Source organism: Oncorhynchus nerka, linkage group LG4, assembly GCF_034236695.1.
Source record: "Oncorhynchus nerka isolate Pitt River linkage group LG4, Oner_Uvic_2.0, whole genome shotgun sequence".
In the NCBI taxonomy this organism is placed as follows: domain Eukaryota; kingdom Metazoa; phylum Chordata; class Actinopteri; order Salmoniformes; family Salmonidae; genus Oncorhynchus; species Oncorhynchus nerka.
Genome location: NC_088399.1, coordinates 255,420 through 281,757, shown reverse-complemented (window position 1 = coordinate 281,757; position 26,338 = coordinate 255,420). Strand labels below are relative to the sequence as shown.

The following is a 26,338-nucleotide window of genomic DNA, read 5'->3' as shown; positions in this document are numbered from 1 at the left end:
CAGCGTTGGAACCAAACATCTCAAATTTTGGGAAAACGTGGAGGAGCGTGAAATCACCTTGATCCAAAGATTCCTGCTGCATACCAGCCCACTGAACCCATTAGAGCAGGGGCTCCGAGACTTACAGGCCCCCAGATCAGAGCAGATCACAGGATGACACCAGGGTCAGAGAAAGAGACAGACACATTGACCTTGATGCTTCTACACCTGCATTGCTTGCTGTTTGGGGTTTTAGGCTGGGTTTCTGTACAGCACTTTGAGATATCAGCTGATGTACGAAGGGCTATATAATTAGATTTGATGTCTTTAAGTAAATGGACTGTGGTTTCCCTTTACTTATTTGAGCTGTTGGGTTCTGAGAATTAAATGTTACGTATTGATGTCACTGAAGGAGTGCTAAGGTTGAGGGTCTACAACAGAAGTTAAGGGTTATAGGAGGAAGGTATATAGTGGGGACAACTAAGCTTGGAATGTGTAGAGTTCAGGGAAGTGATTACATGTGGCAGGCATTGATAAGGGTAGACGGGTGGAGATCTTAGAAACTAACAATGTCACTGAGGGAGAGAGGGTAATGTATAACATTTACATTATGTCAGGATATGTTACTGTTAGACATCAGGGATCCTCTGAGAGAAGAGACAGTCTGGTATCAATAACCATGACAGCCTTCAGTTGGGGAGGAGTGAGCACTTTGGGGTAGAGTTCATGTCAGATGAATTGAGGAAGAACAGATATCACTAAGGTTCTTCCTAGCAACAGGGATGCATTGGCTATTCGGTTGTGTAGGAGACTTAGCCTAGGAGAAAGGATTATATCAGTGCTTGTGTGAAATGTTTATTTGTCTGAATTACAGCTGTAACGACCCTTTGGGAAGAATTAAACTTGGTTAAGCTTCTCTAGTGTCCGTGAGTTATTTACACGGAGAAATACGACCCTAACAGAACCATTCTTGCCATAACAGACTTGGTATTTGACCAAATAGGGCTATCTTGATCACGGGAATAGTTGGGAACAGATTTCTTGAATTAGAATCACTTGGAGCTGATTTGTGTTTTTACAGTATAAAGAAATACAAAAAGCACATCTAATTATATATGATTTTTTCTAGAAGACTTGGGGGGCCAAATAAAACCACCCGCAGGCCAAATCTGGCCGTGGGAAGCCAGTTGGGGAACCCTGGTCTACAGGTTATATGAATGGTATGCAGTGGGCCTATAAGTTAGAGAGGTGGACTGTAGAAAACTTTAGGATTGCTCATTCAAAGTCCTAGGTATGACAGAGGTAAACCAGAAGACTGCGAATACATTACTGACATTGGGGCCTTGAGAAAGACTTCATACCACTAGTGTGTGTGTGTGTGTGTGTGTGTGTCAGGGGTTGGAAAATACTGAACACATTGATTTTATTTGAGACTACCTCTTCCTGATGATGACAGCAGCGATGAGGACTCCACCAATGAGGCTGAGGATGCCTAAAGTGAGGGGGGCATTACTGACCCCTGGACCCTCACAGAACACACCATGGTATCCCAGAACACACTGGCAGGTGGTTTCTCCACCCCTTGACACACAGTTCCCATGTCCATTACACTGCTGGGCATCACATGACTCAGAGTCCAGCTTCTGCACCTCTACCCCCCCGGGGGTGGTCCTCCCAGACCAGTCCTGGCTAGGGGGGACGGTGTTCCCAGCATGCCCCGGGGAAGGTTTACTATGGCTGACATCTTGGGGCTTCACTCCAGACCAGCCTGTAGGTTAGAGAAATCCTTGGTTATAATAAAAGAACAGGGTGTTAGAGAACCAGTGTTACACTTACTGTTTTCACATTGGATTTACAGTAATTTCCTAATAGAAAATATTGGCAAATGATTATGCAACTCTAACAGGCCCATTTTTGCATGCATTTTCTAGCACGCTGGGAATGAATGGTAGTAGTGGTCTGCAGATGTAGGTGGGCGGCCATTTTAAAATCCATTGATAATACACACCATCAAAAATAAATATATTTTTCTTGAATTTAGCCAGGTCATAAGGAACAAATCAAATATATTTTCAAAAGAAAGGAATAGCATATTGAGTTTAATTAGCCCTATTTTACAGGTCAATGCAGTCATGGCTGTGCATGTCACTGCAACAATGTCGATAGACCAACTGTAAACCAGCCTTGAGCCGTAGGAAGACCTTTATTTCTGTAAAGTTCTGAAGGTGGAAATAAAAGTTTTGGTTTTCATAACGGCAATACATTCAGATAAAGAAAAGGAAAAAAGTTGCCAGAAAAACATCTTTGTATGAAAGGGATGTCAGTAGGGCTAAATAATTACAACCTCTATTAAAGTCTGTCTAAAAGTACAGCAAACATGCACTAATCAACCAGCAGTTTCATTCTATATACTAGGTTACCAGTGAACATTCCTACACTGGACATTTCCTACACTGTCACTGATAATAACCCCCCCCCCCCCATGTCATTACATTACGATTTAAAGGGGGTTTCATATCAATTTTCTATAAAAATCACCAGTTGATTTAAAACCTATTTAACAATTTATCATGGTTTGTCTTGATAGATTTGTCCAAAATCTTATGACTTAACTTACATTTACATTTAAGTCATTTAGCAGACGCTCTTATCCAGAGCGACTTACAAATTGGTGCATTCACCTTATGACATCCAGTGGAACAGTAGTGCATCTAAATGTTTTAAGGGGGGGGAGGGTGAGAGGGATTACTTTATCCTATCCTAGGTATTCCTTAAAGAGGTGGGGTTTCGGGTGTCTCCGGAAGGTGGTGATTGACTCCGCTGTCCTGGCGTCGTGAGGGAGTTTGTTCCACCATTGGGGGGCCAGAGCAGCGAACTGTTTTGACTGGGCTGAGCGGGAACTGTACTTCCTCAGTGGTAGGGAGGCGAGCAGGCCAGAGGTGGATGAACGCAGTGCCCTTGTTTGGGTGTAGGGCCTGATCAGAGCCTGGAGGTACTGAGGTGCCGTTCCCCTCACAGCTCCGTAGGCAAGCACCATGGTCTTGTAGCGGATGCGAGCTTCAACTGGAAGCCAGTGGAGAGAGCGGAGGAGCGGGGTGACGTGAGAGAACTTGGGAAGGTTGAACACCAGACGGGCTGCGGCGTTCTGGATGAGTTGTAGGGGTTTGATGGCACAGGCAGGGAGCCCAGCCAACAGCGAGTTGCAGTAATCCAGACGGGAGATGACAAGTGCCTGGATTAGGACCTGCCCCGCTTCCTGTGTGAGGCAGGGTCGTACTCTGCGGATGTTGTAGAGCATGAACCTACAGGAACGGGCCACCGCCTTGATGTTAGTTGAGAACGACAGGGTGTTGTCCAGGATCACGCCAAGGTTCTTAGCGCTCTGGGAGGAGGACACAATGGAGTTGTCAACCGTGATGGCGAGATCATGGAACGGGCAGTCCTTCCCGGGAGGAAGAGCAGCTCCGTCTTGCCGAGGTTCAGCTTGAGGTGGTGATCCGTCATCCACACTGATATGTCTGCCAGACATGCAGAGATGCGATTCGCCACCTGGTCATCAGAAGGGGGAAAGGAGAAGATTAATTGTGTGTTGTCTGCATAGCAATGATAGGAGAGACCATGTGAGGTTATGACAGAGCCAAGTGACTTGGTGTATAGCGAGAATAGGAGAGGGCCTAGAACAGAGCCCTGGGGGACACCAGTGGTGAGAGCACGTGGTGTGGAGACGGATTCTCGCCACGCCACCTGGTAGGAGCGACCTGTCAGGTAGGACGCAATCCAAGCGTGGGCCGCGCCGGAGATGCCCAACTCGGAGAGGGTGGAGAGGAGGATCTGATGGTTCACAGTATCGAAGACAGCCGATAGGTCTAGAAGGATGAGAGCAGAGGAGAGAGAGTTAGCTTTAGCAGTGCGGAGCGCCTCCGTGATACAGAGAAGAGCAGTCTCAGTTGAATGACTAGTCTTGAAACCTGACTGATTTGGATCAAGAAGGTCATTCTGAGAGAGATAGCGGGAGAGCTGGCCAAGGACGGCACGTTCAAGAGTTTTGGAGAGAAAAGAAAGAAGGGATACTGGTCTGTAGTGGTTGACATCGGAGGGATCGAGTGTAGGTTTTTTCAGAAGGGGTGCAACTCTCGCTCTCTTGAAGAAGGGACGTAGCCAGCGGTCAGGGATGAGTTGATGAGCGAGGTGAGGTAAGGGAGAAGGTCTCCGGAAATGGTCTGGAGAAGAGAGGAGGGGATAGGGTCAAGCGGGCAGGTTGTTGGGCGGCCGGCCATCACAAGACGCGAGATTTCATCTGGAGAGAGAGGGGAGAAAGAGGTCAGAGCACAGGGTAGGGCAGTGTGAGCAGAACCAGCGGTGTCGTTTGACTTAGCAAACGAGGATCGGATGTCGTCGACCTTCTTTTCAAAATGGTTGACGAAGTCATCTGCAGAGAGGGAGGAGGGGGGAGGGGGAGGAGGATTCAGGAGGGAGAAGGTTGCAAAGAGCTTCCTAGGGTTAGAGGCAGATGCTTGGAATTTAGAGTGGTAGAAAGTGGCTTTAGCAGCAGAGAGAGAAGAGGAAAATGTAGAGAGGAGGGAGTGAAAGGATGTCAGGTCCGCAGGGAGGCGAGTTTTCCTCCATTTCCGCTCGGCTGCCCGGAGCCCTGTTCTGTGAGCTCGCAATGAGTCGTCGAGCCACGGAGCGGGAGGGGAGGACCGAGCCGGCCTGGAGGATAGAGGACATAGAGAGTCAAAGGATGCTGAAAGGGAGGAGAGGAGGGTTGAGGAGGCAGAATCAGGAGATAGGTTGGAGAAGGTTTGAGCAGAGGGAAGAGATGATAGGATGGAAGAGGAGAGAGTAGCGGGGGAGAGAGAGCGAAGGTTGGGACGGCGCGATACCATCCGAGTAGGGGCAGTGTGGGAAGTGTTGGATGAGAGCGAGAGGGAAAAGGATACAAGGTAGTGGTCGGAGACTTGGAGGAGTTGCAATGAGGTTAGTGGAAGAACAGCATCTAGTAAAGATGAGGTCGAGCGTATTTCCTGCTGTGAGTAGGGGGGAAGGTGAGAGGGTGAGGTCAAAAGAGGAGAGGAGTGGAAAGAAGGAGGCAGAGAGGAATGAGTCAAAGGTAGACGTGGGGAGGTTAAAGTCGCCCAGAACTGTGAGAGGTGAGCCGTCCTCAGGAAAGGAGCTTATCAAGGCATCAAGCTCATTGATGAACTCTCCGAGGGAACCTGGAGGGCGATAAATGATAAGGATGTTAAGCTTGAAAGGGCTGGTAACTGTGACAGCATGGAATTCAAAGGAGGCGATAGACAGATGGGTAAGGGGAGAAAGAGAGAATGACCACTTGGGAGCCACCACCCCGCTGACCAGAAGAGCAGTAGGAGTAGCAGTGTTGTCTGTGGTGATCCATGTTTCCGTCAGTGCCAAGAAGTCGAGGGACTGGAGGGAGGCATAGGCTGAGATGAACTCTGCCTTGTTGGCCGCAGATCGGCAGTTCCAGAGGCTACCGGAGACCTGGAACTCCACGTGGGTCGTGCGCGCTGGGACCACCAGATTAGGGTGGCCGCGGCCACGCGGGTGGAGCGTTTGTATGGTCTGTGCAGAGAGGAGAGAACAGGGATAGACAGACACATAGTTGACAGGCTACACAAGAGGCTACGCTAATGCAAAGGAGATTGGAATGACAAGTGGACTACACGTCTCGAGTGTTCAGAAAGTTAAGCTTACGTAGCAAGAATCTTATTGACTAAAATGATTAAAATGATACAGTACTGCTGAAGTAGGCTAGCTGGCAGAGGCTGCGTTGTTGACTATGTAGGCTAGCTGGCAGTGTCTGCGTTGTTGACACTACACTAATCAAGTCGTTCCGTTGAGTGTAATAGTTTCTACTGTGCTGCTATTCGGGGCTAGCTGGCTAGCTAGCAGTGTTGATTACGTTACGTTGCGTTAAAAGAACGACAATAGCTGGCTAGCTAACCTAGGAAATCGCTCAAGACTACACAATTATCTTTGATACAAAGACGGCTATGTAGCTAGCTATGTAGCTAGCTACGATCAAACAAATCAAGCCGTTGTACTGTAATGAAATGAAATGAAAAATGTGATACTACCTGTGGAGCGAAGCGAAATGCGACCGGATTGTTGAGTGCGGAAGTTCTGTTCGGTAGACGTTGGCTAGCTGTTGGCTAGCTAGCAGTGTCTCCTACGTTAAGGACGACAAATAGCTGGCTAGCTAACCTCGGTAAATTAAGATAATCACTCTAAAACTACACACTCTAAACTACACAATTATCTTGGATACGAAGACAGCAAAGACAACTATGTAGCTAGCTAACACTACACTAATCAAGTCGTTCAGTTGAGTGTAATAGTTGTGCTGCTAATCGGTAGACGGTGGACTAGCTAACGGTGGACGTTAGCTAGCTGGCTAGCTGCAGGGCAGTGTAGACTGCGTTAGGACGACGAAATACGATAATTACGCAATTATCTATGATACAAAGACGGCTATGTAGCTAGCTAAGAAGAAATTGCTAAGATTAGACAAATCAAACCGTTGTACTATAATGAAATGTAATGAAATGTAATACTACCTGCGGACCGAGTGCAGATGCGACCGCTCGCTCCAACCCGGAAGGTTCTGTTATGTTAGTGTTCTGCAGACAATATGCTCTCCCCTCTTCATGCTCTTCCATAATCTTTTCAACAGAATCTCCTCTCCTCCTCCTATACTACACACAGCAACTTTACTTTGTCTTTGCATTTATGGCAGTGTAAGTAGTCATTTCATATAGTCAGGGTTGGTGAGTAATGGATTACATGTCAGGGATGACAAAAAACTAACTAAGCCATTACCAGCCAAAATATTGTTATCAGATTAGATACTTTTGAAACGCTGGAATTAGAATCTTTGATACTTATTCAATGCTGATTTGAATGGCATTGGGAACAAGACCCACCTGAACGAGTCGGACCACAAGTCAGAGACCACTATGATGACACACCAAATGTGTTTGATGGATCGCGGGAAAAGTGCAGGAATAGGCTTTTGTTGGCTACAATCCAAGGTTGTTCTTCCAATGGTGTGACTGCTGTCGGCATCCAATGATTATCCAACTTGAATAAATGCTTGGAAGTAAGGATAACAGCAGTGGTGTAGTCTATGGCAAAACGGATTTCACATATTTTTGATAACTACACAGCGCATAGATGTGAATCATACTGTGGTTCTCTCATTTAGCTAATTGCGCCTTACGGCTTGTGGTTGTTGTGGATGGCTGTTCAAATTTTAAAAAGTGTATTGAACCATTTAATGGTTGAATTCAAGAAGTTTAAGATGCCCATCAATTGTTGTTTTTTAAACCAGTGGCCAGCTACTCTTGCAACAGCTGCATAGTGCAGATCCCAGCCCAGACAGTACACTACCCTCTGTACTGCCTTGCGGTCGGAGACCAGGCAGTGATGCAATCAGTCAGGATGCGCTCGATGGTGCAGCTGTAGAACCTTTTGAGGATCTGCCAGTTGGTCAGTTCATGCTTGGAGTACACGTCCTGGTAAACCATCTGGCCCTGCGGCCTTGTGAATGTTGACCTGTTTAAAGGTCTTAAGAAGAGCGTGTTGGTAGTTCTCATGCTCCCTTATAATTATCCATGATTTCATTTTTGATCTTTTTGGTTCCCGCCGCTTCAATTGAATGGCGTTGCGCTACTCTGTTACAGTAAAACCACTGTGTCGTTGTATCTGTCGAACTGCTTTGCTTTATCTTGGCCAGGTCGCAATTGTAAATGAGAACTGTAAATGGGTCTAAAGAGAACATTAGACCCATTTACTTCAGAAAGTTCACACCCCTTGACATTTTCCAGTTTGTTCTGTTTTCAGCCTGAATAAAAGTATTCAACCCATTTGTTATGGCAAGGCTAAATAAGTTAATGAGTAAAAAAAAATCCTAAACAAGTCACATAACTTGCATTGATTCACTGTGTGCAGTAAGTGTATTCAGAATAAAATACATTTAATGGTGCTAAGCACAGGTCAAATCTTAGAGGAAAACCTGGTTGTCTGTTTTCCAAACAGAGATGAATTCAGCATTAGTAGGACAATAACCTAAAACACAACATGAGTTGCTTACCGAGGAAAACACTGAATGTTCATGCGTGGCCAAGTTAGTTTTGACTTCACTCTACTTGAAAATCTATGACAATACCTGAAAAATATGTTTGTCTGGCAATGACAAAAACCAATTTTACAGAGCTTGAAGAAATGTGAAAATAAAATATGCAAATATTATACAATCCAATGCTCTTTTAGGCAGAAAGACTGTTTTAATCACTGCCAACGGTGCATCTACAAAGTTGACTCAGGGGTGTAAATAGTTATAAATAAATAGTTAAATAGTTATGCAAATGAAATCTGTATTTCATTTCCAATTAAATGTGCAAACATTACTAATAACATGTTTTCACTTTATTATTATGGGGTATTGTGAAAGATGTGAGAGAAGACATTTAATAGATTTTGAATTCAGGCTGTAACAAAATGTGGAATAAGTCAAGGGGTATGAATACTTTCTGAAGGCACTGAACATGCAGGGAAAAAAAGCTTCAAATTGATGTTGAAAGTAAGAAAGGGTTGTATTGTGCATGTAATTACAAAGCAGCAAACCAGAGCTGTAATTCTAACCAAACAAGTTGTCATGTAGTGGTGTAGTGTCTCATTCCTTCTAATACTGAACACAGAGCTCGCACTTAACCTGCTGATACTGAACACAACGGAGCTCACACACGATATGGGTGATTAATAGAACAGCTCCATTGTTATGAAGGCATAATGAGATCTTAAATACATTGTTACTATTGTTGGTTAGCTATCTATAATTTTTTCTCTCCATGTTAGCATAGATCGGACATCAGTGAAAACACCAGAAAATAAGATGCAATGAGCAGCTTCTTGTCATTGTTACTAGCTATCTGAACCCATAACGCACACCTTTCGGCCACATCGATTCGAGCATCATTTTTGTGAAGTTGTCAGCCAACCTGTACAGTCTATTTCTACGTGAGTCAGGGGGTATCATCTTTTCACTTTATTTCTATGGGTGAGTCAGGGGTATAGTCTATTCACTAATTCTTTATGCGAGGCAGGGCAGACGGGGTTGGGGTTACTCACATTTGATCTCGTCTGAATGGTCGAGGCAGTCGGTTTGGTGGTTACAGAACTTTGTGAGGGGGAGGCACTTGCTGCAGTCGCTACAGGCCCTGCTGCCCTCTGGACACTGGAGGGAGGGGAAGGGGCTACACGTTTTGGTGTCGACAGGTTGGTAACCACGTCCACATCGGCAGCTACGCCCACCTGGGTAGGCCAGGCACAGCTGACTGCAGCCTCCATTCCGCTCTGAGCAGCTGTTCATTCCTGGGACAGAGAGGACAGAGTAGAGTTGGTTAGACCATTGGCAGAGCTAGATGTGACACTACTTACCCCCGAAAACACTACACGCAGAGGAAGTGCGCTTGTTAAGTGTCTCTGCACAGTGACACCGTTATACCGCCACCTAACTGCACAGTGACACCGTTATACCGCCACCTAACTGCACAGTGACACCGTTATACCGTCACCTAACTGCACAGTGACACCGTTATACCGTCTCCTAACTGCACAGTGACACCGTTATACCGCCACCTAACTGCACAGTGACACCGTTATACCGCCACCTAACTGCACAGTGACACCGTTATACCATCACCGTACTGCAGAGTGACAGCATTATAACGTCACCTAACAGTGAACACATTCACTGGGCCGTGGTGGACACTCACCTTTCTGACTGGTTTTGCTGTAAACCCTCAGTGCCACTACATTGGTATTGACCTCAAACCACAGCTGCTTGGGCTGAAATCCATCACTGAACCAGATTCTAGTCACATCTACAACAGAGAGGCAGAGCCAGAATGTGTTATTAGAAATCAGGCATTCCCCAGTGTAGCTGTCTAGGCCCTTTACTTGTTTTAATCTTTACTAATGACATGCAGCCAGTGTACCATGTATGCAGTTTGCTTCAGTCACCGCTGTTCCATAAGGTGAATTATCTATTATTTTTTATCTGATTCTACTGCTTGCATCAGTTACCTGATGTGGAATAGAGTTCCATGTAGTGCTGTATGCCTCCCATAGTCTGTTCTGGACTTGGAGATTGTGAAGAGACCACTTGTGGCATGTCTTGTGAGGTATGCATGGGTGTTTGAGCTGTGTGCCAGTAGTTCAAACAGACAGTTCGGTGCATTCAGTATGTCAATACCGCTCACAGAAACAATTAGTGATCAAGTCAATCTCTCCTCCGAGCCAGGTTAGATTTACATGCAGATTATTAATGTTAGCTCTGTGTACATCCAAGGGCCAGCCATACTGTTCTGAACCAAATGTCATTTTCTTACAGCCCCATTTGTGGGACCTGACCACACGACTGAACAGTAGTCCAGGTGTGACAAAACACGGGCCTGTAGGACCTGCCTTGTTGACAGTGCTGTTAAGGCAGCAGAGCAACACTTTATTATGGGCAGATTTATTTACACAAAGCCAGTGGCATGTCGTTAGTATATATTGAAAAAGTAAGCTGCCTAGACAGCTGCCCTGGGGAATTCTTGATTCTACCTGTATTATCTTGGAGGCTTCCATTAAAGAACACCCTCTGTTCTGTTAGAAAGGTAACTCTTTATCCACAATATAACAGGGCATAAGTGACAAGAAAATGTCAACTCTTGAAATACCTGGATTTCTGCATAAATTTGGCATACAATTTGATCTGAACTTCATCTAGGTCAACACAATATGCTAAAACAAACAATTATATATGTTGGTTTTTATTGAGCAATGAAAACATTCACATTGCAGCGTGGAAAAAGAATGTGACCCCTTGGATATAATAACTGGTTGACCCTCCTTTGGCAGCAATAACCTCAAAAATGTTCTGTAGTTGCAGATCAGACCTGCACAACGGTCAGGAGGTATTTTGGACCATTCCCCTTTACAAAACGGTTTCAGTTCAGCAATATTCTTGGGATGTCTGGAGTGAACTGCTCTAATGAGGTCATGCCACAGCATCTCAATCAGGTTGAGGTCAGGACTGACTGGGCCTTTGATTTACAAATGTGTTTTGGTTTTTGTCCTGTTGCATCACCCAACTTGTTATGCTTCAATTGGCGGACAGATCGCCTTAAATTCTCCTGCAAAAAGTCTTGATAAACTTGGAAATTAATTTTTCCATCGATGATAGCAAGTTGCCAAGGCTCTGAGGCAGCTAAGCAGCCCCAAATCATGATGCTCCCTCCACCAAACTTTACAGTTGGGATCAGGTTGATGGTGTGCTGTGCCTTTTTTTTCACACTGTGTTCCTTCCAAACTCAACTTTAGTTTAATGTGTCCACAGAATATTTTTCCAGTAGCGCTGTGGAACATCCAGGTGCACTTTTCAAAATTCAGACATGCAGCAATATTTTTTGGGACAGCAGTTGCTTCCTCCGTGGTGTCCTCCCATGAACACCATTCTTGTGTATTTTTTTTTTTTACATATCGTAGTCTCGTCAATAGAGATGTTAACATGTTCCAGAGATTTCTGTAAGTCTTCAGCTGACACTAGGATTCTTCTTAACCTCATTGAGCATTCTGTGCTGTGCTCTTGCAGTCATCCTTGCAGGACGGCCACTACTACGGCGAGTAGCAACAGTGTTAAACTTTCTCCATTTATAGACAATTTGTCTTACTGTGGACTGATGAACATCAAGCCTTTTAGATGTACTTTTGTAACCCTTTCCAGCTTTATGAAAGTCTACAATTCGTAATCTTAGATCTTGAGATTTATTTTGTTCAAGGCATGGTTCACATCAGGTAATGCCTCCTGCAGAAATCTTGGGAATTTCACAGGCTTCACACTTTTCCTTGTCACTCTACATTTTTCCAGCAACAGACTGATCAATAATGTCAAAAGCCGCACTGAAGTCTAACAAAACAGCCCCACCAATCTTTTAATCAATTTCTATCAGTCAATCAGTCATTTGTGTAAGTGCTGTGCTTGTTGAACATCCTTCCCTATAAGCATGCTGAAAGTCTTGTCAATTTGTTTACTGGTCAAACATTCTTTCCCAAAGTTTACAAAGGTTTGGGTAGAGGCTGACTTGGGCCAGTAAAAGGGGCTTTTACTATTCTTAGGTAGCGGAATGACCTTAGCTTCCCTCCGGGCACACACTCTCTAGTAGGCTTAAATTGAAGATATGGCAAATATGAGTGGCAATATAGTCTGCCATTATCCTCAGTTATTTTCCATCCAAGTTGTCAGATCCAGGTGGCTTGTCATTGTTGATAGACATTTCCTTCAACTCTTCCAAACTCACTCACGGAATTCCAAATGAAGGGTGGGGCTGTGTCTTTCAGCAGTTTGGGATAGGGGTGGGGCTGTACTGTTCAGGGGTTAACCTCTTGAACCTATGGGGGCGCTATTTCATTATTGGATAAAAAAACGTTCCCGTTTTAAGCGCAATATTTTGTCACAAAAAGATGCTCGACTATGCATATAATTGACAGCTTTGGAAAGAAAACACTGATGTTTCCAAAACTGCAAAGATATTATCCGTGAGTGCCACAGAACTGATGCTACAGGCGAAACCAAGATGAAACTTCAAACAGGAAATGAGCAGAATGTTTGAGGCTCTGTTTTCCATTGTCTCCTAATATGGCTGTGAATGCGCCAGGAATGAGCCTGCCATTTGTCGTTTCCCCAAGGTGTCTGCAGCATTGTGACTTATTTGTAGGCATATCATTGGAAGATTGACCATAAGAGACTACATTTACCAGGTGTCCGCCCGGTGTCCTTTGTCGAAATTGGTGCGTAATCTTCAGCTGCAGGCATTTTCCCATGGGATTCAGAGGAGAAAGCACACTTCCATGAACGATATGTCATCGAAGAGATATGTGAAAAACACCTTGAGGATTGATTCTAAACAACGTTTGCCATGTTTCAGTCGATATTATGGAGTTAATTTGGAAAAAAGTTTGGCGTTTTGATGATTGAATTTTCGGGTTTTTTTGGTAGCCAAACGTGATGTACCAAACGGAGCGATTTCTCCTATACAAAGAATCTTTTTGGACAAACTGAACATTTGCTATCTGAGAGTCTCCTCATTGAAAACATCCGAAGTTCAAAGGTAAATTATTTTATTTGAATGCTTTTCTTGTTTTTGTGAAAATGTTGCCTGCTGAATGCTAACGCTAAATGCTACGCTAGCTATCAATACTGTTACACAAATGCTTGTTTTGCTATGGTTGAGAAGCATATTTTGAAAATCTGAGATGACAGTGTTGTTAACAAAAGGCTAAGCTTGAGAGCTAGCAGATTTATTTCATTTCATTTGCGATTTTCATGAATAGTTAACGTTGCGTTATGGTAATGGACTTGAGGCTGTAGTCATTATCCCGGATCCAGGATGGCTCGACGCAAGAAGTTAAGGGTGTGAGGTGTGGAATGTAGGGTGAGGTGTGAGAGGCTGTACTCTTTTCAAGGTTATGGTTAGGGGTGTTGGATTGTACCATTGTCAAGGTTAGAGCTAATGGTGCCGGGGATGTTACGCACAGTTCAGACGCCACACTTATGGCGAGTCGTATTGAATCGAAATTAAGAGTGACCTGGCAAGTTTAAGCACTTTGCTTGATGTACCGATTGGATTCATACAACCGCTCAGACTTCCTCGTTGGTTTTGGGCGGAATTCAAGCATAACAGCGATCTTTCCTACATCTGCGAATATGAGACCATGATTGCACTTCCGTGGTGGTTGGTAGAGAAGCAACCTTTATTTGCATCAATTAACATGTATTAATATAAATTAGCATTCCTCCCGACAGTGGAAGAAGTGCTCTGGCACACTGCATGAGTGCTTCATCAGCACCGCATTGACAGAGCGGCAGAGGCTATCCAACCAGACGCAACTAATGGTTTCAGACACTATCCCCCTCTTCCAAAGAATAAGTGAGGTATTTTTTTCCGTCGCGGCGATAGAGCTGTGTTTGATCTAGGGTTTATGGGTGTGCGGTGTGGATTAGTGAGGTGTAGAGCTGTATACAGTGTGGATTAGTGAGTTGTAGAGCTGTGTTTGATCTAGGGGGTGTACGGTGTGGATTAGTGAGGCGTAGAGCTGTATAAGGTGTGGATTAGTGAGGCGTAGAACTGTGTTTGATCTAGGGTTTAGGGGTGTGAGGTGTACCATACCTTTATCCAGGCTGCTCCACAGGAGGACGTTCTCAGCCAGTGTGAAGGACATGAGGCCGGGATCTGCTTTAAACTGTTTATATCCAGAACCATCCAGAAGAATGGAGTCGATTACTCCAGCACCTGCAACAAGGGACATGTTTTCACTGAGGACAGCAGGCCTGGGGAAATCAATTCATCCCAATGGAGGTATTCCACATTGCTTGTAAAGTGACATAATAATCTAGGTCCGCCCAGTTAGTACAGGTTATAATATCTCCTGATGTCGGCCCAGTAGAGATTATAATCTCACCCAAAACAGCCTAGTACAGGTTACAGTCTCACCTATGTCAGCCCAATACAGCCGAGTGCCCTTGTTGGAGAACATAAGGGAGGTTGGCATAACAGCCTTCCTCCAGAGCAGCTTCTGACTACGTCCATCCATGAAGGCACAGGCCACCTGCAGCAGGCTCCTCACATTCACCTGGCCCAAGGCCGTGAAGCACAGGCGTCCTGAGGGGGGGTGCAGGGCGATGGAGGTGGTTCCCTGAAGGCCTAGTTGGAGTAGAGGTGCAGTGTGCTGCCCCCTGGTGGTGGTGACATGTAGGTCAGGCTGCTTCCTGCTGCTCCAGTACAAGTTTAGTGTGACCCAGTCCACAACCAGAGCCATCACTGTATCATCCTGGAGATTCAGGACTCTGCTGTCTTGTGTCAGGCCTGAGCTACTCAGTTTCAGGAGATCGACTGAGCCCTGGGCAGCATTAGCCAGGTATAAATTCCTCTCCTGTACAGCCAAATCCAGCCCAGAGGCCTGGTGCGCCCACGGCAGAGACCATATATGGTGCTCAGGCAACCGCTTCAACCCCACACCATTATGGATGGTGCTAAGGTATATCTGAACAGAAAGACACAAGCAGACACATTAATCTAGAGTCATCTATAGGTGGAGGCTATCTGACCAAGTGTCAGGTTTAGGTAAAATCACTATACTGTCCTACATGGCTGACTGCAGTTGGAGTCACATACCTGTGTAACTGCAGTAGGAGAGAGGAGCAAGAGGAAGGTGGTGTCTACAAGGGTGGAGCAGGTGAGGCCGTCCCCAGCCAGGAGAAGCCCTGCTGCACATCTACACACAGCTTTGGGTCCCGTAGACCCAGCTCTGGGGCCTGTCGACAGTCCTGGAGCCAAGAGACAGATGTGGGAACACTGGAGCTTCTCACAGGGGCTGGACACGTTGGTCTGCCGGAGGGGGTGCATAATCTACACAGACAGCACGAGAGAGAGAGATCCTTTTTACTGACCATTATAAACATGGGAACATAAGCAACTTCATTCTTTTTTGTACACCTTTATTTAACCATGTAAGCCAGTTGAGACCAAAGTGTGAAAAAAATCTAACAGTTACAAACATAGTCAATAACACAATAGAAAAATGTTCAGTGCAAATTTAGAAGAGTGTAGAAGATGAGGTAAGGCCATAAATAAGCCATCGAGGCAAAATAATTACAATTTAGCATTAACACTACAGTGATGGATGTGCAGATTATGTGCAAGTAGAAATACTGGGGTGCAAACACACAAGAGGGTAAGGTAGTCGGGTGTGCTATTTACAGATTGGCTATGACAGGTACAGTGATTGGTAAACTGCTCTGACAGCTGATGCTTAAAGTTATAAAGGAAGATATGCAGCTTCAGTGATTTTTGCAATTCATTCCTATCATTGGCAGCAGAGAACTGGAAGGAAAAGAAAAGGAAGTGTTGGCTTTGGGGATGACCAGTGAAATATACCTGCTGGAGCGCATGCTACGGGTGGGTGATGCTATGGTGTCCAGTGAGCTGAGATGAGGCAGGACTTCACCTAGCAGACTTCGATGACTTGGAGCCAGTGGGTTTTGTGACGAATATGTAGTGAGGGCTAGCCAACGAGAGCGTACAGGTCGAAGTGGTGGGTAGTATATGGGGCTTTGGTGACAAAACGGATGGCACTGATAAGACTGCATCCAGTTTGCTGAGTGTTGGAGGCTATTTTATAGATGACATCCCCGAAGTCAAGGATCGGTAGGATAGTCAGTTTTAGAGGGTATGTTTGGCAGCATGAGTGAAGGAGGCTTTGTTGTGAAATAGAAAGCCAAATATAGATTTAATTTGGGATGAGAGATGCTTAATTTGAGTCTAAGGAGAGTTCAGTCTGACCAGACACCTAGGTTTATGTAGTTGCCCACATATTGGGGCAGCAGGGTAGCCTAGTGGTTAGACTGTTGGACTAGTAACCAGAAGGTTTCAAGTTCAAACCCCTGAGCTGACAAGGTACAAATATGTCATTCTGCCCCTGAACAGGCAGTTAATCCACTGTTCCTAGGCAGTCATTGAAAATAAGACTTTGTTCTTAACTGACTTGCCTAGTTAAATAAAGGTCAAATAAAAAAATAAATACAAATATTTTAAGTTAGAACCGTCCAGAGTAGTGATGCTAGTCAGGCGGGAGAGTGCGAGCAGAAATCATTTGAAGAGCATGCACTTAGTTTTACTTGCATTTACAAGCACTTGGAGGCCTCGAAAGGACTGTTTTATGGAATAGAATCTGTGGAGGGGTTTTAGCAGTGTCCAAAGGGCCAGATCTATACACAATGGTGTCGTCTGCATAGAGGTGGATTAGAGAATCATCAGCAGCAAGAGTGACATTGATATTTACAGAGCAAGAAGTCGGCCCAAGAATTGAACCCTGTGGCACCCCCATTGACTGCCAGAGGTCCAGACAACAGGCCCTCCGATTTGACACACTGAACTATCTGAGAAGTAGTTGTTGCAGCAGTCGAGGCAGTCATTTGAGAAGCAGAGTCTGCCGATAAGAGTGTGGTGATTGACAGTGTCGAAAGCCTTGGCCAGGTCAATGAACACTGCACAGCACTCTATTTTATCGATGGCGGTTATGACATCGTTTAGGACCTTGAGCGTGGCAGAGGTGCACCCATGACCAGCTCGGGAACCAGATTGCATAGTGGAGAAGGAACGGTGGGATACAAAATGGTTGGTCATCTGTTAACATACCTAAGATTTTATAAAGTCAGGGCAGGATTGAAATAAGTCTTAACAGTTTGGGTCTAGTGTCTCCCCCTTTGAAGAGGGGGATGAACGCAGCAGCTTTCCAATCTTCGGGTATCTCAGACGAGACGGAAGAGATTGAACAGGCTAGTAATAGGGGTTGCAACAAGTTTGGCTGATAATTTTAGAAAGGGAGGGTCCAGATTGTTTAGCCCAGCTGATTTGTACAGGTCCAGCAGCTCTTTCAGAACATCTGCTATTTTGGTAAAGGAGAAGCTGGGGAGGCTTGGGCAAGTAGCTGCGGAGCTGTTGGCCGGGACTGAGGTAGCCGGGAGGAAAGCACGGCCAGCCATAGAGAAATGCTTATTGAAATTCTCGATTGAGGATTTATTGGTGGTGACAGTGTTACCTAGCCTCAGTGCAGTGGGCACCTGGGAGGAAGCGCTCTTGTTCTCCATGGACTTTAGTGTCCTAAAACCTTTGAGTTAGAGCTACAGGATGCAAATTTCTGCTTGAAAAAGCTGGCCTTTGCTTTCCTGACTGACTGTGTATTGGTTCCTGACTTCCCGGAACAGTTGCATATTGCGGGGACTATTCAATGTTATTGCAGTCTGGCACAGGATGTTTTTGTTCTGGTCGAGGGCAGTCAGGTCTGGAGTGAACTAAGGGCTATAACTCTACTCAGTTGTACATTTTATAAAGGGGCATATTTATTTAAGATGGTGAGAATTACTTTTAAGGAACGACCAGGCATCCTCGACTAACGGCATGAGGTCAATATCCTTCCAGGATACCTGGGCCAGGTCGATTAGAAAAGCCTGCTCGCAGAAGTGTTTTAGGGAGCGTTTGACAGTGATGAGGGGACCCATTGCGGATGCAGAAAGTGAGACAGTGATCTTTGAGATCCTGTTTGAAAACAGCAGAGGTATATTTGGAGGGCAAGTTGGTCAGGATAATATCTATGAGGGTGCCCATATTTAGTGATTTAGAGTTTTAACAGGTGGGTTCCTTGATAAATTGTGTGAGATTGAGGGCATCTAGTTTAAATTGTAGGACTGCCGGGGTGTTAAGCATATCCCAGTTTAGGTCACCTAACATAACGAACTCTGGCAACAGTGAGAGACTTATTTCTGGAGAGATTCATTTTTAAAATTAGAAACTCAAATTGTTTAGGAATAGACCTGGAAAGTATGACAGAACTTTGCAAGCTCTCTGCAATAGACTGCAACTACTCCCCCTTTGGCAGTTCTATCTTGAAGGAAAATGTAGTTGGGGATGGAAACCTCAATTTTTGGTGGCCTTCCTACACCAGGATTCAGACATGGCAAGGAATTCAGGGTTGGCAGAGTGTGCTAAAACAGTGAGTAAAACAAACTTAGGGAGGAGGCTTCTGATGTTGACATGCATGAAACCAAGGCTTTTTCAGTTACAGAAGTCAACAAATTTGTTCCTGGGGACACGCAGGGTCTTGGTTTACCTCCACATCACCCGAGGATGAGTAGGTTGAGGGTACAGCTAAAGGCTAGCAAAATTGGTCGTCAAGTGTGTTGGGACAGAGAATAAACTGAGAATTTCTGGGTGTGGTAGAATAGATTCAGGGCATAATGTACAGACAGGGGTATGGTGAGGTGCGGGTACAGTAGAGGTAAACCCAGGCATTTTGTGATAAGAGCTTGCATCTCTGGACATACTAGTTATGTGTGGGAGGTGGGACAAAGGAGGTATCTAAGGTATGTACAGTGGGACTAGGGACTCGACAGTAAACTAAAAATGATAACTTTCCTAAACATACAAGGCATATTGAGATTTGATAGAGACAAAGCAAGGCATAAAGCAATCACAGGTGTTGATTGGGAGAGCTAGCTAAGACAACTGCTAATCAGCCAAGACAACAGGTAAAATGGTGATGATTGGGCAGAGAGGGTCAGTTAACTACACACAGGGCCTGATCAGAGGCTGTGGCCAACAGAAAAAAAATGGAGTACCGTGATTAGTGAACAGTTCAGCAGGCATCAGCTATGTAGCCAAGTGATCATAGGGTCCAGTGAAAAGCAATAGATGAAACAAGGAAGCTGCTGGGTAGTTGTTACTATCTAGCAAGTGGGAGACATGCGTTTGAAGTAAACAGGCCGGGGCTTGTAGAAGCAACTGCTCGAATGTCATGCAAAGGCCGGTTGGGGGCACAGCGGATGGAGTTAGACCAGTTGGCAGACCAGTCGGCAGACCAGTCGTGGTGGAATGGCAGAGCTTCGTATCGACAAAAGGGTCAAGGCCAGTTGGCGAAAGAGACATTGTGGTTGTAGTAATTTCATTTGCTAGCCAGGAGATGCGCCTGGCACGCGGCTAACTGGTGCTAGCTTCGGGACAGGGGCGTTAGCTAGCAGCGATAGTCCAATGCCAAAGTCCAGAGCTTACGGCAAGGACCCGGTGGAGTAGTGGAATTCTAGCCGTGTTGGGGAAGAGTCCGGGAGGCATCAGCTGTGTAGCCGATGTGATCACTGAGCGGGCCGGGAGGTGGGCCTGGATCATAGCTAGCTTCGGAGCTGGGTCACTCGGTGGCAGCTAGCTAGCTGTGATGATCAGGAGTAATGGTCCAGGGCTTACTGCTGGTATCCGGTGTTGCAGTGGAGAAAACAGTCCGATGCTGGCAAGTATTATCCAGGCTAAAAGCAGCTGGAGTCTATGCCGAAGTTAAAGGCTGCTAGCAGTGGCTGACAATGACTAAATAGCTAGTGTGGGAGAAAGATGTACATATAGGGAGGAACATAATACTGTAACACAAGAGAAAGATACACTTAGAGTGCATTTGCCATTCTGGTACAATGCATTGTCTATTGTATAGGACAGGAGGCCAGAGTAAGGCCATGAGAGTATAGGACAGCTGAACATTAAAAACAGACCACACGAAGAGAAGGCGACACATGGGCACCTAGGACAACTGGACACACTAAAGATAGACACAGTCTGCTGATCCTAGATAAGAACACACACACACACGAAAGAACACATTAAGCTAAGTGCAGGGCCAAAGCATAGGCCTATAGAATAGAGGAATGTATAGTATTTTTGGACAAAGCAAGGGTCTTGCCACCATTATAATCTGACGAAAAGCAGATATGGGTGTTATTGGGCATGAACAAGCAGGAAGCCTGAACTAAAGATAAAGATAAAAGATAATGGTAGGCAGAAGAATTAGGGGAAGTATGTTTATCTGCATATGGGTTGGACCCATATGCTATATGTGTATAAATACAGGAGCCGGGGCTCTGGGAAGCGGTGTGTGTTCCGCGGACCACTCCGGCTTGCTATACTTTGTATTAAAAGCCTATTCAATTTCACAAGTTCTTGCAAGTGTCATATTTGAACCGATTTTCCACAACACTAGTAGCTAATTAGCTGGTTAACTTTGATGGCTAGCTGCTGATGGAGGTTCTGGCTAAAATGTCTAAAAATAGCAGATCCATATCAAATTCGGTGAGGTGGGTTGCCGGAAGGTATATTTAATTAAAAAAATGGATTGAAAAGAAATTGAAATGTATACAAAAGAAGACAAATACACAGGAGATAATGACAAACCACTCTGTGCTATTTTGGTAGAGAGCGGACCTAACTCAATCTATTAAATTAATCAAAACAGGAACATAAGCCATTTGGCTAGAAGTGAAAGGAAATGATCTCAGCTGACAAAAATGTCCTCCTGTCTGCTACCTACGCTGCTCAAAAAAATAAAGGGAACACTAAACTAACACATCCTAAATCTGAATGAATGAAATATTCTTATTAAATACTTTTTTCTTTACATAGTTGAATGTGCTGACAACAAAATCACAAATATTCAATGGAAATCAAATTTATCAACCCATGGTCTGGATTTGGAGTCACACTCAAAATTAAAGTGGATAACCACACTACAGGCTGATCCAACTTTGATGTAATGTCCTTAAAACTAGTCAAAATGAGGCTCAGTAGTGTGTGTGGCCTCCACATGACTGTATGACCTCCCTACAACGCCCAGGCATGCTCCTGATGAAGTGGCGGATGGTCTCCTGAGGGATCTCCTCCCAGACCTGGACTAAAGCATCCACCAACTCCTGAACAGTCTGTGGTGCAACGTGGCGTTGGTGGATGGAGCGAGACATGTCCTAGATGTGCTCAATTGGATTCAGGTCTGGGGAACGGGCGGGCCAGTCCATAGCATCAATGCCTTCCTCTTGCAGGAACTGCTGACACACTCCAGCCACATGAGGTCTAGCATTGTCTTACGTTAGGAGGAACGCAGGGCCAACCGCACCAGCATATGATCTCACAAGGGGTCTGAGGATCTCATCTCGGTACCTAATGGCAGTCAGGCTACCTCTGGCGAGCACATGGAGGGCTGTGCGGACCCCCCAAAGAAATACCACCCCACACCATGACTGACCCACCGCCAAACCGGTCATGCTGGAGGATGTTGCAGGCAGCAGAATGTTCTCCACGGCGTCTCCAGACTGTCACGTCTGTCACATGTGCTCAGTGTGAACCTGCTTTCTTCTGTGAAGAGCACAGGGCGTCAGTGGCGAATTTGCCAATCTTGGTGTTCTCTGGCAAATGCCAAACGTCCTGCACGGTGTTGGGCTGTAAGCACAACCCCCACCTGTGGACGTCGGACCCTCATGCCACCCTCATGGAGTCTGCTCAAATGGTCAGAAACAGACACATGCACATTTGTGGCCTGCTGGAGGTCATTTTGAAGGGCTCTGGCAGTGCTCCTCCTGCTCCTCCTTGCACAAAGGCGGAGGTAGCGGTCCTGCTGCTGGGTTATTGCCCTCCTACGGCCTCCTCCACATCTCCTGATGTACTGGCCTGTCTCCTGGTAGCGCCTCCATGCTCTGACACTACGCTGACAGACACAGCAAACCTTCTTGCCACATCTCGCATTGATGTGCCATCCTGGATGAGCTGCACTACCTGAGCCACTTGTGGGTTGTAGACTCAGTCTTATGCTACCACTAGAGTGAAAGCACCATCAGCTTTCAAAAGTGACCAAAACATCAGCCAGGAAGCATAGGAACTGAGAAGTGGTCCCCACCTGCAGAACCACTCCTTTATTGGGGGTGTCTTGCTAAATGCCTATAATTTCCACCTGTTGTCTATTCCATTTGCACAACAGCATGTGAAAATGTATTGTCAATCAGTGTTGCTTCCTAAGTGGACAGCTTTATTTCACAGATGTGTGATTGACTTGGAGTTACATTGTGTTGTTTAAGTGTTCCCTTTGTTTTTTTGAGCAGTGTATATCCATCCCCCCACTAGAATACCCATAATTTAATGAAGACAGCTTCTCCTTCCTGGAGGAGAAAATCAATAATTTACAGGCCCAGGGACATGTACTAGTTTGTGGCCACCTAAATGCCAGAACTGGACAAGAATCTGACAGCCTCAGCACACAGAAGACAAACACCTACCTGGAGGTAACAGCAATTCCCCCCTAGGCACAACTACGAGAACATAAATGGGTCACAACTCCTGCAGCTCTATATGTACAAAGTCAATGGTAGGCTTCGTGTGGACTCCTACGTTAGGTACACCTATAGCTCATCTCTTGGCAGTAGTACTGTATACTACTTTATCACTGACCTCAACCCAGAGCATTCAGTCAGTCCACTGACACCCATATCAGATCACAGCAAAATCACACTACTTTGCTCAATCGTGAGGCATCAAAGCCAAAGGAGCTGAATAATATTAAGAAATGCTATAGATGGAAGGAGACTACAAAATTAGGCAACAAATTCAATCTCTTCTAGACAATTTCCTGGACAAAAAGTTTCACTAGTAGTGAAAGTGTAAACTAACAGTAGAAAACCTAAACAGTATATTTAGCTTCCCTATCAAATCTAAAACATGTCAAGCAGACATCCTAAGATCTCAGATTTTTTTTATAGACCTCCACAAGTCTAGTTCAACCTTGGGAGCAATTTCAAAATGCCTGAAGCTACCACGTTCATCTGTACAAACAATAGTACGCAAGTATAAAGACCATAGGACCACGCAGCCTCATACCGCTCAGGGAGGAGACGTGTTCTATCCTAGAGATGAACATACTTTGGTGCGAAAAGTGCAAACCAATCCCATAACAGCAAAGGACCTTTAAGATGCTGGAGGAAACAGGTACATAAGTCCATATATATCGACAAAACCTTTAAGGCCGCTCAGCAAAGAAGCCACTGCTCCAAAACCTCCAAAAAAGCCAGATTACGGTTTGCAGCTGCACATGGAGACAAAAAGCGTACTTTTTGGGGAAATGTCCTCGTCTGAAGAAACAAAAATAGAACTGTTTGGCCATAATGACCATCGTTATGTTTGGAGGAAAATGGGAGAGGTTTGCAAGCCAAAGAACACCATCCCAACCGTGAAGCACAGGGGTGGCAGCATCATGTTCAGGAGGGACTGGTGCAATTCAAGAACTGTAGAACTGAAAAAGCGTGTGGAGCAAGAAGGCCTACAAACCTGACTTCGTTACACCAGCTCTGTCAGGAGCAATGGGCCAAAATTCATCCAAATTATTGGGAGAATCTTGTGGAAGGCTACCTAAAATGTTTGACTGAAGTTAAATAATTTAAAGGCAATGCTACCAAATACTAATTGAGTATGTAAACTTCTAACCCACTGGGAATGTGATGAAAGAAATAAAAGCTGAAATAAATCACTATCATTCTGACATTTCACATTCTTTAAATAAAGTGGTGATCCTAACTGACCTAAGACAAGGACTTTTTACTAGGATTCCATGTCTGGAATAGTGAAAAACTGATTTGACATGCATTTGGCTAAGGTGCATGTAAACTTCAACCACACATACACACATAATATATATTAATATATATGCGCAGTTGAAGTTTATATATGTATACATACACACAAATACTTTCACAGCAGTTCCCCGTTCCTGATTTATATTTTATATTATATGTCACACTTAAACATTTCAGATCAAACAAATGTTAATATTACACAAAGATAACCCAAGTAAACAGAAAATGCAGGTTAAGTGATACTTTAGCTTTTTTAATAAATCAAAGTATCCAAACCTTCATGGCCCTGTGAAAAAGTAATGCCCCCCTTGTTAAATCATGAATTAATGTGGTTAATCACATTTTTTGGAAAGCTGAGTTCAATTTCACTAGCCACACCCAGGCCTGATAACTGCAAGACATGTTTAATCAAGAAATCATTTCAATAGAACCTGTCTGACAAAGTGAAGTAGGCCAACAGACCTCAAAAAGCAAGATATGCCACGATAAAAATAAATTCTGGAACAGATGAGAAACAAAGTAAGACATTATCAGTCTGGAAAGGGTTAAAGCCATTTCTAAAACTTTGAGACTCCAGCAAACCAGTGAGAGCAAAAATCCACAAATGCGGAACATTTGGAACAGTGGTGAACCTTCCCTGGAGTGGCCGGCCTACCAAAATTAAATCAAGAGCGCAGCGACAACTCAGAGGTCACAAAAGAAACCGCAACATCTAAAGAACTGCAGGACTCACTTGCCTCAGTTAAGGTCAGTGTTCATGACCATAAGAAGGAGACTGGGCAAAAATTACATCCTTGGCAGAGTTCCAAGGCGAAAACCACTGCTGACCAAAAAGAACAATGGCTCGTCTCACTTTTGGCAAAAAACATCTTGATGATCCAAGACTTTTGGGAAAATATTCTGTGATCTGACGGGACAAAGTTGAACTTTTTTGGAAGGTGTGCGTCCCATTACATCTGGCGTAAAAGTAACTCAGCATTTCAGAAAATGAACATCATAGCAACAGTCAAATATGGTGGTGGTAGTGTGATGGTCTGGGGCTGTTTTAGGACCTGGACGACTTTCTGTGATTGATGGAACCATGAATTCTGCTCTCTCCCAAAAAATTGTGAGGGAGAATGTCCTGCCATCAGTTCGTGACCTCAAGCTGAAGCGCACTTTGGTTCTGCAGCAGGAAACCGATCCAAAACACACCACCAAGTCCACCTCAATGACTTAAAAAAATATATGTTTTTGGAGTGGCGTAGTCAAAGTCCGGACTTGAGTCCACTTGAGATGCTGTGGCGTGACCTTAAAAAGGAAGTTCATGCTCTAAAACCCTCCAATGTGGCTGAATTAAAACAATTATGCAAAGGAGAGTGGGCCAAAATTCCTCCACAGTGATGTGAAAGATTCATTGCCAGTTATCGCAATCTCTTGATTGCAGTTGTTGCTGCTGAGGTTTAGGGAGCAATTACTTTTTCACATAGGGCCATGAAGGTTCAGATACTTTTATTTCTTAAGGGAAAAAGCTATCACTTAAAACTTGTTATGGCTGCAATCCCGCTAACGGGATCGATATGACAACTACCAGTGAAAATAGAGGGCGCCAAATTCAACCCACAGAAATCTCATAATTACAATTCCTAAAACATACATGTCTCATCCCATTTTAAAGCTATTCTCGTTAATCCCACCAGTGTCCGATTTCAAATATGCTTTTCAGCAAAAGCACTACAAACGATTATGTTAGGTCTCCACCAAACCACAATAAGCACAGCCATTTTCCAGCGAAATATAGCTTTCACAAAAAGCAGAAACAAAGATAAAATTAATCACTAACCTTGAATTATCTTCATCAGATGACTCTCATAGAACTTCATGTTAAACAATACATGCATGTTTTGTTTGATAAAGTTTATATCAAATCTGAGTTTACATTGGCTTATTATATTCACTAGTTCCAAAAACATGTGATTTTGCATAGCCACTTCGTTTCAACAGAAATACTCATCATAAATGCAGATGATCATACACGTTATACACATGGAATTATAGATGTACCTCTCCTTAATGAAACTGCTGTGTCAGATTTTTTTTTTTATCTATGGAAAAAGCAACCCATGCAATAATCTGAGACGGAGCTCAGAACAGTACACAAATTAGCCGTCATGTTGTAGTCAACAGAAACCAGAAAATGCATGAAAAATGTTTCCTGACCTTTGATGAACACCAGAATGCAGTCCTAGGAATCCCAGGTCCACAATAAATGCTTGATTTATTCGAAAATGTCCGTTATTTATGTCCAATTAGCTACTTTGGTTAGTGCGT

General features: G+C 44.6%; 1 protein-coding gene across 1 annotated transcript in view; it reads right to left on the bottom strand.

The window, feature by feature from the left end:
* Positions 1-26,338, bottom strand: part of LOC135571346 (low-density lipoprotein receptor-related protein 2-like) — a 41,643-nt gene that overhangs the window by 2,972 nt on the left and 12,333 nt on the right. The window contains exons 7-12 of the mRNA XM_065017118.1: positions 15,219-15,452; positions 14,538-15,087; positions 14,214-14,336; positions 9,777-9,884; positions 9,130-9,372; positions 1,417-1,747 (exon numbers count right to left, since the gene is read on the bottom strand). Coding sequence (XP_064873190.1) covers positions 1,417-1,747; positions 9,130-9,372; positions 9,777-9,884; positions 14,214-14,336; positions 14,538-15,087; positions 15,219-15,452 — 1,589 coding nt within the window. The remainder of the gene's footprint in view (positions 1-1,416; positions 1,748-9,129; positions 9,373-9,776; positions 9,885-14,213; positions 14,337-14,537; positions 15,088-15,218; positions 15,453-26,338) is intronic.